Here is a 17,146-nt window from a genome sequence, read left to right on the forward strand (position 1 = left end):
CTTCCTAAAGATGAGGATGTCATCTAGATAAAAAATCACGAATGATTTGGTGAAGGGATGAAATATGTCATCCATTAGCCTCATAAAAGTAGTAGGGGCATTTTTCAACCCAAAAGGCATAACCAACCATTCAGAAAGGCCTTCCTTGGATTTGAAGATGGTCTTCCATACATCTATGGGCTCTGTTGGAACCTAGTGATAGTGAGCCTTCAAATTGAGCTTGTTGAAATATTTAGCCCCCTTGACTTGGTCCAAGAGGTCATCAATCTATGGGATTGGATACCTGTTCTTGACAATGATTTTGTTTAGTGCGTGATCATAAATGTAGAGCCTCTAGGTCCCATCCTTCCTCTGCACAAGTATAATTAGGCTTCCACAAGGCGAGGAACTTGGTCAGATGTGCCCTTTGTGCAGAAATTCTTGGATTTTCCACTTGATCTCTTCAGTTTCCAAAATGAAGCAATGATATATTGGCCTATTGGGTATATGTGCTCCAGGAGTCAGATCGATCGAATTCTTGACCTAACAGTGCAATGGTACCCTTGTGGGTGAGGAGAAGATTTACTTGTATTCTTCCACAACTGTATCCATCTTCTTCCACTGTGTGGAGGAACCCTTCCCAGGGGCCATGGATGTGGCTAACATCTTCCCCTTACTTTGAGATCGAATCAGAAAGAAAACAAATTTCCCTGTCTGCGAGATGATCTTACTGGATTTCATAGCAGATATTAAAGAGACTGTGGTAGAAAGAACTACCTCTGTATCTCGTATAACTTATTACCCAAGGAAATAATAAAAGAGAGAGGTCTAGACTCATATACAACATGTTGCCTCCACAACTATGGTTGTCCTAATAATACATACAAAAATTAAAGAGGAACAACATCACATGGTACCTCATCCATGAAGGGCTTGATGATGTATGGAAGGTGACACTACTGGCTGACATGGAGACCTCATCCTTGGTGAAGCCACTTGATGGTGTATGATTGCAGATGTGTTGTAGTCGGTAGGCCCATCCACTTCATTACCTCTATTGAAATGAGGTTCCATTGCCTCCCGTTGTTGAAAATGAACTGCAATGGAGAACCCTTCACCCACATCTATGAGTGGAAGAAGAATTTTCCCTCCTCTGGATCTTCCAGCTCAATCTTATTGATCTATGTGATGACCATGGTGGCATTGGGCTCCAGGTCAATGATCTGATTCCCTTTGTCATTCCCCTTGTTAAGTTCTGATTTAGAGTCGGAACATGCATCTGATCTGGAAGCCTTCATCTCGACCACCAGTCACTTCTTGGCCTGAAACTCACTTGTGCTGTGAGTGGAGATCTTATGGAACTCACGAAACTTTCCTGTGTCCTTATTTATCTTCATGATGTTTTTTTTGCTTGCGACATCAACAAGATATCTTGGGTCAACCAACCCTGGATGTGTCCTTTTCTCTACAATTTGGGGGTGCCTTTCCCTTGGTTCGGGTTCACATATCCAAAGTCTTACTTTTTCTATTTAAACTTTTTCTCAATCTTGACATTGTATCGATACGTCGTACCAAGTGAGGAGATGTCCAAGAACTCCATATCATCCTAGATTTACTTATGTACATAGTCATGGTACTTGAGTACCAAATGCCACTCAAAGTCCTTGATACCCAACTTCGCTCGAAGGGTGTGAAAAATATGGTAAACTTTGGCATGTCTTGGTCCCTTCCCTACCGCAACGTGGTCCAATTTATGTATATATCCTCGTACCTCCCGATAAGGGTAGTACTTCTCCTTGATGGTGTCTCGGAACAAATTCCAAGTGGGTGAAATTGAAAAGAGTGAGGGTGTACTTTCATCCATCTTCTCACAGTAGGTGTCCCACAAGTCCTTGATGTGGGGGACGAGTTTGAGAAGTGAAAAAGCAATATTTTCCCGTCAGGAAAAATAATGAACAAAAAAATATCCTTCTAGCATATTTAACCATTTATCTAGGGTGTCTGCATCTATCTGACCTTCAAATATGGGGATGTCAAAGTTAAATTGTACCTTTAAGGGTGTGGGGCTTCTAGAGTGGCTACCCGAAGGAGATGCATCACCTTTGGGTAGCCACTAAAAGGTCTAGGCAAAGTTGTCCATCATCACGTTCCTCTGTCACCCTAGGGCTTCTTCAAGAAATATTTGAAAGGATCTCCTACCCCGTCATCTTTATTTTCTCCGACCATGGGAGGTCGTCGGGATTTGTGAGGGTGGTCTTACAAAGGTTCTACTAATTCTAGCCCTAGCTTTTTATATGTGGACCTAGTTGGGGACATGTAAAGAAAAAATAAGAAAGAAAAAACCACTCTAATACCATTTATCCAAAATTAAATAGGAACACAACAACTTACATATATAACCTTAAATACAAAGATGTAGCAAAAATAATAGTTCATTTAATTAGTATATAATACTAAAATAAGCTTACAAACATCATGTAAATAAACTAGCTCAGGCTATGGTAGCTTATCTATAATAAGAGATGTGGCGGCTACATGCCTCTGAACTATATTAAAATGAGGCTTGAAGGCCTATTTATTATTTAGAAACAATGGAAAACCATAGACACCCAAAAACCTTACCCTATGGGATGAAACACCAAAACTATGGTCCTCGTTTGGGTAAATTGGTATATCAACTTCCTGGGGTTGTAACTTTGGCATACGATCTCTATTTGACATGAAAAATACCTTGTTAGAAATATCTATCTGAGGAATACAAATTTCGAATCTAAAACATCAATCAAGTAATCATGTTTTCCCTGGTTTTCCCAAAAAAAAATCATTTAGGGCCTCAAAACAACTTTGGATGTTTAGGGCTCGAAAAAATGCCAAAAATAGTAAAATGTGCTATAATTATGGAAACTGAAAAAGTGAAAGAGACAGTTGTAGGGGTCCAAGTGGAATAGGTGGGTGGCCACTAGCATCTAATTGGATCAATTTTTCACTAAATAATATAATTTAAAATGGCTAAGAAAGTTTCCTTATCTGGGTCAACCGCTCATATACCTTTAATGTACATGGAAAGGTATACTTTTGTTTATGTTTTTCTTCTAAATCTTATAGAAATTCATTAGAATTCGTTTTTCAATCAAATTGAACTAGAAGTCTCTCTGCGAGTGGTAAAGTATGGTCTTGTCACTGTTATTATCCCCCATACATGCCCTTTCCTAAAATTCATCACCTAGATTACTTCATCTTTCTATCCTCAAAGGTTCTTTATCTTGAACTGAATGGGCGAAAATACTTTGTAAGTATCCTCTTTATTAATCCATTAATATTTATATTTCCCACAATCAGACAACTATATGAACTTCACTAACAATTTGCTTTTATCTATATATTAAAGCCTTTATAGAGAGGATAGAAACAAATTGCTTGGTCTATTGTTACCTTCAAATTATATTCTTTCTCTAGAGGCTACTAAGTTTCCATTAACTCATTTTTTTAAGAATATCATTGCAACCCTAATTGTGATTATGGGTGTGTTGAGAAGAGATGATACTTGAGTCATCAGTAGTCAAGCTTTAGGGTTTTTTCTATTTGGTGATGCAACCTAATATTATGTTACATATTCCTACTTATTGAGAGAATTTCATTATGTTAGTATGCAAATTATTAGAAAGTGTACCAAAAATGCTTCACTTAAGTCACTGTTGACAAGCAACCCTAGCAATACACAAAGAAAAACCCTGTAATGAAAGATAAAGAAAAACCCTGTAGCAAAATATCATATGTAACCAAAAATAGATAACAATAAAAGTGAAAGTGTATCAACCCAATGGATCATATAAATAAGAAAATTTTATTAATGTAAATGTAACACCTAGTGAGGATAAATTAAACACTTGGGTCTATAGATCCCCCTCCATGAGGTGGTTCCTTTTTATGTCCTTGTGCTTCAGTTATCTGTTTCTCTCTCTCAACTTGCAATGGGAAAAAAATAAACAAAAATATCTTGAACTCAATTGGGAGCTCAAATGTGAAAGGACGATAGGTGACGATGAGAATGATTAAGGTGAAGAATGAATGGAAACCCCTGTTTTTATAACAAAGTATTGAGCAGAATTAGGAATTGGAAAAGAATTAAATATTATTGACCAAATCAAGATCTAGCTTTTGGGAATACTTTATTATATTTTTTGGAGAGGGAAAAGATACTCAAACTCATAAAATATCTTCATTTAGAAAGTGGTTGAAGTAATTAACAAACAAAAATGATTTATTAATCACTTTGTGACAATTAAAAAAGAAATAATTAGTAAACAATGTTTCAATAATTATCTCATAAGAGAAATATGGAATAAATAAGTAATAATAAATAAACAGTGATTTATTTAACTATTCCAAGGTGATTAAGTCAAAATCAATTAAGAATTAATTATCAAATAATGAGTTAATAATTATTTATAGAGAAAATTAAATAAATAATAATTCTAGAATTTAGACTTCTGTGATCCACAATATGTTTGTGAGAATAATTTCGGCAAAATCACATAAAAATTCATTTGTCAATGCGTTTCAAACCAACTAGTGTGGTTCATCGTCAGGACAAGTTGAAGATCCAATCTAAGTGATAAGTTAAATAGGGACAAAAGGCCATTCCAACAGCTATATTTCACTGAGTAACGGATAAACAGGACCTCTAACGGCTAGGTTTGACCAAGGCCCAAGGGGAGGGATCAAAATTTATTTATTTATTTATTTTTGATAATATTATTCTTATAAATTAATATAATAAATATAATGGTAAATCTCAAATTTTGAGTGATTGTTGTCTAATACAGATATTAATAATAATATTATTAAATAGATATTAGTTCTATTATTAAAAGTAAGATTTAAATCTAGAATCTAATTAAAATTAAGAAATTATTATTTTTATTATTATTTTTATTTTATTTTTATTTATATTTATATTTTATTATTATTATTATTATTATTATTATTATTAAATAATATTAATATTATTAATACTAATATTATTAATACTAATATTACTATTAAAGTGATAAAAATATAAACAAATATCATATTACTAATATGATATAGTAATTAATAGTAATATTATTATCATTATTAACTTATAGCTAATATTACTAGCTTATAATCTGAATAATTTTATTAAAAGACTAATATTATTACTAGGGCTACATTTTTGTATTATTTATAATAGTTAATGTTATAACTTTTATTATAAGGTTAATTTCTTTTTCTAGGAAAATTGGCCGAGGGTGAAAGATTCATTTATTACTAATTATATAAGAGAGAAATACAATATAATTCAAACCTGATTAAGGGAGGATAAAGGATAACACGAAACAAAGGAAAGCAGGGTATGAAGAGGTTAGGAAGACAGGGCTGGGATCCAGCAACTACTAATCTTCCAGTCGTCATCTCTATTAAGATTATTAGGCCTCTTTTTGATTTCAAGGGCCTCTCTAAATTTTCGATGGTGAAATTGAGCAAATTTTGCAATGACACGAGCCTCTTCTATACAAACATGATGTTTAGTCTTCTCGGCATGCTCTGCAAGGGCCGAGGACTTGGCCCTTCCATGCTTTAAGTCTGTCGAGTGCTCATTAATCCTTTGATTAATAGAATGACCGGTCTCACCAATGTATGGTGTCCCATAGGAACAGGGAATGACATAGACGCCCTTCATGTCTTTAGGGTCGACAGGATCTTTTACAGATATCAGGGAGTTACGGATGGTATTAAGAGGTCTAAAGGTTGCGGGGACATTGTGCTTCGTAAGAATCGTGGCAATCTTGTCAGTTGTTCCTTGGATGTAAGGAATATGAACCCCCATGACCCGATCTTTAGGATATTTTTGGATTGAAGGCTCCTTATGGGCCTTGAAGGCTTTCTGACCTAGGTGTCTACTGTAACCATTTTAACAAAGACATCTAGGAAATGAGCCTTCTCCTTTTCCAAGCTCTTTTCATTAGATATTCTTAAAGCACGGGCAGCAAGCGTGCTGAGAACACCCAACTTATGAGTGAGGAAATGATGGGAGCTAGCATGGAGATATTGATCAGTATGAGTTTCCTTTCAAAATACCTGGTGGGAAAAGGAACCATCCATATTATTAGAGATGAGAACATCCAGGAATGGAATACAACCATTGATTTCCTTTTCCACAGTGAATTCAATGGCGGAGGACTGGTTATTGAGATAACGGAAGAAAAGATCCAACTCAACATGACCATGAGACCAAACGACACCTGTGTCATCTACAAATATTTTCCATAGCTTCGGTAAGAGATGGGCGGAGGCCAAAGCATTGGATTGAAAATTCTCCATAAAAATATTAGCAACAATAGGGGACAAGGGGGAGCCCATGGCAACCCCACAGGTTTGCTAATAGAACTCTCCTTCGAAGCTGGAAAGGGTGGAAGTAAGGCATAGCTCAAACAACAGAGTGGTATCGGGGTCAGTAAGCTTGTTGATAGCCTCTATGGACTCATTGATGGGAATACAAATGTATAGGGAGACCACATCGAAACTTACAAGAATGTCCTCGCGTTCAAGCTTAATTCTCTTAAGATCATCAACAAATGATGCAGAGTCTTTGACGAAAGACTTCGTGCAACCAACCAAGGGTCTAAGCTTCAAGGCAAGGAATTTGGCAAGGAGGTAAGTCTCAAGGGAACCCCTTCCTTGTGGACCTTTGGAAGGCTGTAGATCCTACGTGTAATGGGGTTGCCCTCTATGAGTTTCTGGGATAAAGGATTAGTGGAATTACAAGACTTGATCGCAAGAGCTACTGCACTAGAAACCTTCTTAAGAGGAGTTTTGGAAAGCATTTTATGGCTTCCACTATTGCAAAGATGATCTAACATCTTGTTTCGGTAATCCTCTCTGTCAAGGATGACGGCAGCCCCTCCTTTATCCACTTTCAAGACTACAACATCGCAATTTTGGTTTAATTTTTTTAGAACCTCAAACTCATCTTTTCTGATATTACTCTGAGGAGGTTTTGCTCTCCTCAGGGCCATGGCACAATCTTGCCTAATCGTGTCTTTAGTTTTATCAGGAAGGCTCTTAATGCCAAATTCCGCGTCACAGATGATGTCTTCAACCAGAATTTTTTTAGGAGCTAAGGCAAAATTAAGACCTTTTCCTAAGAGACTGAAAACAGATGGGGAAAAGGAAAAGCTGGACAGATTGATCACCTTATTGCCAGGAGGAAGATGACGAGAATACCCTCCACGATTATGATCAGGGTTATGATTGTTGTAATAATTATTATTATTGTTATTAAGAAAATCGTTACTATTTTTATTATTATTAATATTCTCATTCCTAACTACTTCCTTATTATTATTATAATTATATTTATTATTATTTGCTTCACTATTATTATGATTATTGTTCTCATCTTTGTTCGAATTATTATTATTATTATTATTATGAATATTAATCTTCTCATTTCTAGCTACAATATTATTATTGTTATTATTTACTTCACCATCATTGTTATAATTTTTATTATTAATGTTATTAATATTATTATTATTTACTTTACTATCATTGTAATTAATAATATTAATATTATTAATACTATTATATTCATTGTCCCTTTCACTATTATTATAATTAATAATAATAATAACATTTATTATACTATAATTATAGTTAATAATACTATTACAATTCTTATTCCTATTATAATTATTATCTCCTTCATTATTATTATAGTTGATAATATTATCATACTCATCTTTGTACATAGCATAACTATTATTAACCAGGATATTATCACCATTTCCATAAACTTCGTTCATGCAAGAGCCAAAACCAGGAGACGAACCAAAGCGACCGTCGATGAGGTCCGTGAGGTTCTTACCATCACGAGTTTGCCTACCGTTAGGAAATCCATTGCACGTCCACTGTTGAGAATAGTCTAGAGACCTGCTGACCGGAGACTTACCATTCGACGGAAAGGCTAGGATTAGATCAGGGGCTGAGAGGACCATAGGGAACGCATCAACACGGGACCGAACGGAGCCAAAGAGAGGAGGGGAGACCCACAGAAGGGAGGATCTTGACCCATCATCAGAAGGGAGAGGAGGAGAACAAACAATAGCACTAGGCGAGGGTCTAGCAGCAAGAGAGTTTACTGGTTTAATGTGCATCCAACTGGGGTTGTTGCTGGATTCAATGCTAGGAGGTTGGAATGACAATCCAAACTCTAAGTGGTCACTTGAATTGCCAGAGCTAGACGAGGGCGGATCTGAGCAGATCAATATGGGAATGCCTGAAACTCAAGAATTGAGGAAAGAAACCTGGTTCGTTGAGACCTGACTGTTCGATTGAGGATCTAAAGCTAAATCAGAGGTTGAAGCAGAAAACCTTGATAACTTAAGAAACATAACAGACTGTCTGAGCTTGAGTAACTCCTCCAAGTGCTGGTATTTAAGAGCCGAGAAAGAATCGATCCTTGTCCAAAGGGGCGTGGGGAAAAGACTCAGAAGTTCAAGATGTGAAGCCAGAAGGAGCCGGGAAAGTTGGTATAGATTCTTCCTTAAATAAATAATAATTTATTTAATTGTTCTCATGGGTTTTTTGAATTTTAATATGAAATAATTTAGGAAATTGGTTTACTAAATTATTTCCTATGGTGAAAGTGACTTTACCATGGTAAATGAATCCTACATGGTGTATTTGGATCCACCTAGTATGAAATGGCTAGGTGATCATTTTTTGGGTGATAACACCTTAACTTTCGACTTCTAAATTTTAGCATTTATTGATTATTTAGGTTCCCCTCTTTAATGGTCTATCTCTTTTGATATACACTTGTGAATCAATTCATGGATTTAGGACTAAACAATTTTTATTCAAATAAGTTGTAGAAAACCATTGTAAATTGGACTGACATTGTCAAATACAAAGAAAATAGTGATGGTTTCTCCTACTGCATTGCTACCTTCATGTTAGTACTATACATAATCATAAACAACATCTCTACTCCCAAAATTCTTCGAGGGGTCTAATCTTTGTTACATTTTAGCAGAGAACTTAAGGTTTGTGACTGGTATATATTTGAAGAGAATGTAGAGATAAGGTTGTATGGTGCAGAAGTTCCACCATATAAGCTTCCTACATTTGTGTCAATGAGGATTTTTTTCACTATAATTCATCACGCAGAGTTTGAATGTGGACCAAGTCCACTTTTTCCGATCTAGAAAGGGGTTCTTATTCAAGCTACCTAGAATAGTAGGCCCATAAATTGTAAATAATAGGCAATCTGCAATGGAGATTGAAAGGATGATGTAAGAGATGAATTTGCAGTGGGCAGAAATATTGAATTATGATCCACACTAAATAATTTCTAAAAGAAGGCTAGAAATATCATGTGATCCATACATTCATGAAGCAAGACCCGAATTTGAAAAATTAGAAATTCTTGTTATGGAGGAGTCACAAGAAGGTGTGGATGTGGAAACCCCTCTACCTAGAGAGAAGGGATTGAATAAAAATGCTACATAAATCATGGACATTGATGTGGAAAGTTCCCAATCCAGAAAAAAAAGTAAAAACTTAGGGAGGAGAGACAAAAATTTATAACTAATAGAGAGGCCTTCAAGTGATGTTGGATTCCAATTGTAATTGGGAACTATAAGGTGTTAACCTTCATCTCCAATAACCAATGAAGAGGATTTATCTTCCTTGAATGCTTTGAAAGTAATGGGAGGTATAAGGTGTTCAACTTCATCTCCAATTCCCAATGAAGAGGAATATCTTCCTTGAATACTTTGAAAGGGAACTTTCAATAAATTGAAGAGAAAAACATGAAGGTGATATATAAACTCAAGATTGAAAAAGAAAAATTCCAAATTATTCATACTCAGAATGAAGAATTTAAGAAATCAATTATTAAGTTGGGTGTAAATCTAGAAGATAAGACAATTATCCAAGCTCTAATTCAAAGTATAGAATCAAAGGTTCAATCTTTGAGGAGAAAATTGGAAATTCGTGGAATAGGACGTGTACAAAATATAGAATTATCTTAGGTGGATATGGACAGATATTTTGCTTAAAGAATTATTAGACAGAAATAAAGAAGGTGAAACCATCAATGAGAAAAATGCATAATTGTTGCAAAGTGTTGGGCCTCCAAAATGTCATCCTCTTTACCCTCATTTCCATCATTTTACCATAGTTTGTAACTCTTTACTATATTCTGTAGCTCCATAGCCCTACTTTAATAACCATTTTCATGATCATATGGATTTATCATTATTATTTTCCAAGTCCTTTATTTTATGTATTTTAAGAGAATTTGTGATTAAATATTATGAAATTGACATGTTTTCATATATATATATATATATATATATATATATATATATATATATATATATATATATATATATATATATATATATATAGATATATATATATAAGTGGTATCAGTTGTATGATATCGTAGGCCTATTTGAAGATTCTAGAAGGATCCTATTTTGGCCACTCGACCACAAATTTGAATTTCAATTCCAAATCATGAAGATTTGTGGAATAATTGTATAAGATTTGGATCATTGACTAAGCACATTCAAAGGATAAGAATCATGGATGTTTTGATATCTGTCTCCTATCAAAACTAGGAGAGAATTTTCAGAGGATTTGTATCTCATATTTTTAGGTATTGGTTGTAACCACAATAGATACATTGGATTTAGGAGATATTTGATGATATATATTTATTGATCAGTTATCTTATGTTTTTGTATAAATAGGAGTGCATCCTTCATACAAAGGGGAGTTGCAAGCTCCATCCAATATATGTAATTTGTAAAGTGAGGATAGAGAGGAAGAGAGTTGAATTATTGTAATATCTTTGGATCTTTTTTCCAACTTCATTTTATGGAATACATATTGCTTATTTGATCTCCAAGCTTTGATAATCATTTGGTTTGCTTGCTAAGTGGAGGGCCCTAATCAACCACAATTTGCACAAATTTTTCATTTGTTGTACATATTGGCAACATTGCGTAATTATGTTATTTCATTTATTTCAATTTTAACCAAGTGTGATTTTCAATTCATCAAGCGTGATTTTCATTTTAAGCAAGTGTGATTTTCGTTTTAAACAAGTGTGGTTTCATTTCAAGAAAATGTGGTTTCATTTATGAAAGTTTAGTTTAGTTTCTTTTATCTTATTTTGATTCAAGTAATTTTTTTAAGATTGATTCAATTTCTTTATGTTTAGATTGGATTGGATTGATTTAATTTTTTTTGTAATTAGTTTCAGGTTTCTTGCATTAGATTAATCTATTCCAGGAAATATCACCTAGTCCATATAGTATATGTATACCTCATCAGTTCACAAAATCCGGCTTGACAATTTAATGACAGGGATTTAATTCACAATTAAATCACCCGAAACAAAAAGTAGAAAAACATTTTTCACATTTGTGGTACGAGCTGATTGAAATGACCCAACCGAAAAGTTATCTAGGGTCATGACAAAATCGAAAATATCAAAAAGTGGGTAGAAGTTGCAAAAGATCTCGATGAAACCAAGGAGTAGTTAAAACATAAGGAGAGGCAATTAAATCTGGCAAGGGAGATTGAAAATCAAAACAATACTAAATATCAGTGAGGATGTGATCAGGTAAAGGAATTAAAAGGGAAGCTTAAAGGAAGCATCTCCTTGATCCAAGAAAGGGAAATTATATGGGGTGACATAATCCAGCAAATTCAAGTTGTTTGGGATCATATGATTTTCACTACTAAATAGAAATCTACGATTAAGGACTCTGGAGTAATTATCCACACAAATAAATACCAAGAGTGGGAAGGAGCACATTTAGCAAAGAAGATGATTAATTATATAAATGCCAAATCCTCCGTAGAACTTAGAGCATTGAATATTTCACACGGGAAAGCTATGGTACTATAAATAAGCAAGATGGTCTAGAGAAACATGTATAGAAAGCAAGCAGAGAGCACATTGGAAGAAGTTAGAGAATCGGTTACATATTTTAACTCAAACATTGATAAAAGGATCAAATAGGGTTGCCAAAATTTGGGGATCAACAAGGGAACCTTCTCTCCTCAGAGTAGTATGAAACGCCGCTGATGGAAGCTAAAATCAAGAATAACTCCTCACATGAAAATATTGTAGTGTTAAAGGGATCAACAATTGTCAACTACATGAAAATGGATTCTCAACTACTTTGGTTAGTTAAGGCATTATTTACAAACAAACCAAGCTACACCAAATTAACAAATTTGAAGATGGTCTCTAATAGGATGCTCCAGTGCTCAGTCCCTAATCTAGCCCTTTGGAAGAAGTGTGAAATCTTCTCACACCACATAATGTTGGAGTTGTTGAGACTGGGACTTCATCAAATGAAGCTGAGATATTAAAAGAACAATAGTCTTGAATTTCTAAATAGTTAATTTTGGGAAATTCAAAAACATTTTATTTTGTAATTTTGTAAAAGTATGGAATTCTTTTAGTCTTTGAATGTTTTAAAAGAACTGAGTAGTTTAAAGGTAGTTAAGGTCGTTGACTATTTTCATAACTTCCCCTCAATGTAAAATTTCTTTAAAAGAAGACAAATGGACTAGTTTTTATGTTCTAAATTTTGGCCTAGATATTGAATTTAATTTGTAATGTGCACCACATTTTTCTTTGAGAACTATTTTTTTTCAAAGTCATTCCATGTGTGTGCTGGTTATGTCCTGGTTTTATTATCTTTGTAAGTCATTAATTGTGTTCATTTTTCTATTGAAATATGTGTAATGAAGTTGTTAGACACATTTCATAAACAAATTTATGGTGTTGTGATAATAATAGGAACTACCTGCATATTTTTATTTAAAGAAACCTTAAACTGTGCTCGACATTTTTTGTCATTTCACTTTCTTCCATTCTATAGTTTCAACTAAGTTTTTATGTAAAATATTTTGTGTTAGCCCTCTACATTGATTTTTTTTCTTAGTATTATTTCCTGCCATAATACAACTTCAGTTATTTGTATGCACAAACATATTGGCCATTTTGATAGGTTTTGTCATTTTCTCCAAGAACTAAAATTACTTTAAACTCTAGGAAAATATCTCTGGGAAATAATGTTAATAGTCATAAAGTTTTTTTTTTTTAATTATTTTGAATAGATGTCCTAGGAACTAGCCTCTTCCTAGTGAGATATTGTCCATAGTGTTACAACAGGACCAATTACATGTCTACTTTCATTACATATTGTTATCAAAGGTTTCTTTTTAAGGAGTTTATGATAAGCTAATAGAGAAATTCTTTGCATTTTTGTACACAATTATCTTTGAGACAAAACATCCTTGCATGACAGATTAGGTGGAAATCCTTTATGAGATTTATGATTGGTTCTCTTCACCGAAGGGAAGATACACTAGATGTTTCAGTTGTCACATAGCCCCTCATCGTATGTCGAGGTAGGTGACCAATAAGGTGGTCATGCATGATTAAGCATATAATTTGAGTAATGGATTGTCTTCACAACTCGATAGGAGGAAAAAGGCTCCTTGGAGCACTCTTCCTTTGTGGGTTGGAGTTTACTGACTAAAGAGCCTTAAGGTGGCCAATGTTGAAATTGAATAACTCAACCACCTTTACTTTGGAACAATGATCTTCCACAGATACGATCCTAGAAAAGTGTGCAAACATCATTGTGACAAGAAGCAGTATACCTAGCCATATGGACCTATGACGAGACCCGAATATGAAAAGATTAAGAATTGATACAGTGCATTGAGAAAGAATCATCCAGTAGATGAGGTAGGTCCCTCCTAGGTTCCACAAGTACCCAATTTTTAGATGGAGGGCATTTGACACAAATAAATTTCTCAAGTGGACATTATATCACCTAGGAAGAAGCTAAAACATGATCTAGTGGCAAAGACCAGTAAAAATTTCAAGGATGATCCTATCAGAAAAGGTGTGATTAGAGCATAAAAGGAAACAAAAGGAGGAGAAGATAAGGATAAAAGAAGAGACAAAACAAGAGGAGAAGCACTTATAGAAGGAAGAATAATAAAAGGTGAAGTAAGATCACTTGTTGAAGCTGAGAGAAGAGGAGATGAGGAGAAAAATAGCATAAGAGGAACTACAGAAGTAACCATAGGAAGAAATGAAGAATATATATGAGGAAGATGCTACACAAGTAATGGAGGAAGAAGATATGGTACGTAAATTAGAAGTAGAGTTGGGGGAGGAGGATTACATTGAAACAATAGTAAATTAACCAGACACTCAAAAAGGGGCTCCTCTCACCGGTTTCCATCTCCCATTTAGTGAAATGGGAATTTCACCTACACCAAATGACTGGGTAATGGATCTATCCAGCCTCACCTTCAACCAGATGAAGAAGATGATTGCAAAAGAAAGGGAAATGTTCTTCCCCAATGATCCTTCCCATATAGTTTCAATAATAATAGAGAAGGTGATAACATCTAACACTAGGATAAATCCCAGAGTAGTCATGGTAGAAAATGTGACTTTTGTGATAGCATCTCAAGATAATACAAAATATCTTATGACTAAGGTTGCATGATTACGCAAAGAGTTATTTTCCACAAAACAACAAGTTGATTATCTTACCATAGAGAATCAACAGTTATATTCCACTAGTATTGGAATGACAAAGCTATAGGTAGCCATATGTAAAGAATTGAAACAAATGGAAGACACCATGAGACAACTCTATAGTGAGATGATTCTCTTGCATGAGATGGTGACACCCCTGGTTCGAATTCAAAGAAATCTTGAGAGACCCTAAAGCTTCTCATGGTGATAAGCAAGGTTGTAGACTTCATTGAGGATGGGGGCATAAAGTATACTAATGTTCATAAAAATTTGGTCAATAAGGATAAGATAATTACCAAGGTGGAGAGACAATAGTTAAGGCTCAATACTTATAACTATTCCCACCTTAGTGAGCAAGTGACCAAGACCATTACTACTTATGTTTGATTACATATTGGTTTAGAGTCCATGTCATAGAAACAAAAATAAACTCCTTTGGGTTCACTTAGAGAGATAAGAACCAAGAATATCATCATGGAGGAGATAAGGGAGTTTGTTGAACAAATCAAGCAGGCAAAAAATTAATAAGGATTGAAGATCATAGGGAATACTATTATACAGTGTGCAATTTACCCAACTAAAGTTCACATGAAGTTATCCTAGCAGTGGAATAACATAGAGTCAAGCTCCAAATCCATATCAGCATAAGCTTTAGAGGTGAATACGTGATATGTTTCAGAGCTTCTAGTAAGAGTCAAATTTATCGTAATAGAGTTCAAAACATGGCACTCCTATATCACAAATGAACTCCATGCTCAAGCTATTAATTTTTCCTTTTCTTCTTCATGATGAATATTTTATCTTATTTCAATTTTTTCCTATATAGCCACCATTTTGATGTAATTTTTTCTTTTATAAATAAATGTAATGTAAAATAAGTCTAAGAGACACATGTGGAATGTGAAGAGATACATGTGGAATGTAAAGAGATATATGTAGAATATGAAGATTCACATAGAATACCATAGGTTATGGAATTCAAAGGGTCATGAGGAAACTCAAGAGTCATTTTAATTTGTTATAAATAAACCCACATAACTCAAGTAAAGGGCTAGGACCTTTAGAGATTACACCTTAGCTTCTCTAGTTGCCCATAAGGGAGAATATTATTCTTGTGGAGAAGCAAGTTGTAGCTACATGTTCCACTATTGAAGCTAGTGTTTCATCAATGTAACAATGTACTTGGATCTTCTATTAAATATTAGTCTCTTGGTGCCAACGCTCATTCATGCATGTATCATAAATGTTGTAAGACTATTCTTTAGATGTTTGTGGTATATGTTGTGTTGCACATACTAAAGATAATGAATTATTTCATTGCTTTAGCTATGGATCTTATTGAATAGGTGTCATTATATGTTTATATAATCATTTTTATCATGTGAACTAACTTTCAGGTTAATTAATGAATCTTCTCATTCCTCTCACAGGTCTCTCTTAGGAGAGTATGATACTTTTCTATTAGAGGCTCATTTCTTCTCTCTCTCACATGGAAGCTCATTTTGGACCTTACACTTGATTCTAAAAATTATTACATACTTTCTACCTGAAGGTTATCCACATGATCTCTTGTGTATGTTTTACAGCCAAGGAACTCATTTAAAATGACTTGCAATGATGACTGGACTTTAAATCTAGTTGGGGATCCTACACCAAAGGGTCTAATGTCTAGTTGGGAATTCACATCGAGGAGAGCCCTTGCATGTTGGTAGTATAAAACACCATCAATAATTACGTGTATAATTGACCTTTCCTAGGTAATAACACACATCAACAAACTTACTAGGAACTTGACATAGCCAACTAAAATTTCCAACATGCTCAATAATCTCCTCATGACTGACACCAATTACTAAACATCGACATTAATGAAAACACTTTCTCAATAATGGCCCCCTTTGGAATTTATGGAAACACCACCATAAATTAATGGTCATTGATGGCATGAACTCCCATTATCAAGCTACAGTCCAAAGGTTGCTCCTTTTATCATTATTCTTATTCAATGTTTTCTTTCTCTCCCCCTTTGACATTAATGAAAACGAAGACTACTAGGAATTATTCAACTGTAGATGGCTAACCAACCAATAGCTCTTCAATAACTCTTCAATGACATTTCCATGACTACTCATTCTCCACTGCTACTGTTTGCTCACTCTCCCATGTTGCTTCTAAGAAGCCACGTGTTAATCATTCTCTAGATAGAAAATACTGTTAAAATGATTTGGTAGTCAATATTCCTAGTGCAATCACTAAAACAAGTGACATAAACTAAAAGAAAATAGAGATGAATTTAGGAATCATGCACTATATTACACTTGCTCCCCCTAATCACGGGTTCCTCTCGTACAACTTCCTAGACTTATTATTTTGATTCTCATCTTATTTCCTTTGATTTTACTTTTTCTAGTATCATATTCCTATTGACATTTCCAGTGAGACATTATACATCAACTAGGTATGTGGCCATGGTAGATGAGCTCTATTTGTCAAGGATGTTCTTCATTATTTTTTCAACTACTCTCCTACTCATTATCATATGCTACT

General features: G+C 34.4%; 1 protein-coding gene across 1 annotated transcript; it reads right to left on the minus strand.

The window, feature by feature from the left end:
• Positions 1-5,365: 5,365 nt before the first annotated feature.
• Positions 5,366-5,830, minus strand: LOC149142612 (uncharacterized). The gene has a single exon (XM_089451531.1). It carries the CDS (start codon positions 5,828-5,830, stop codon positions 5,366-5,368), a length of 465 nt encoding a protein of 154 aa, XP_089307657.1.
• Between the last annotated feature and the right edge of the window lie 11,316 nt (positions 5,831-17,146).

Source organism: Pinus tabuliformis, chromosome X, assembly GCF_031772625.1.
Source record: "Pinus tabuliformis cultivar Carrire ecotype Pingquan chromosome X, CPIR1, whole genome shotgun sequence".
Lineage (NCBI taxonomy): Eukaryota > Viridiplantae > Streptophyta > Pinopsida > Pinales > Pinaceae > Pinus > Pinus tabuliformis.

Coding starts and splice junctions, on each gene's coding strand:
- LOC149142612 (XM_089451531.1), bottom strand. CDS start 5,830: ATGGGGGTTCATATTCCTTACATCCAAGGAACAACTGACAAGATTGCC.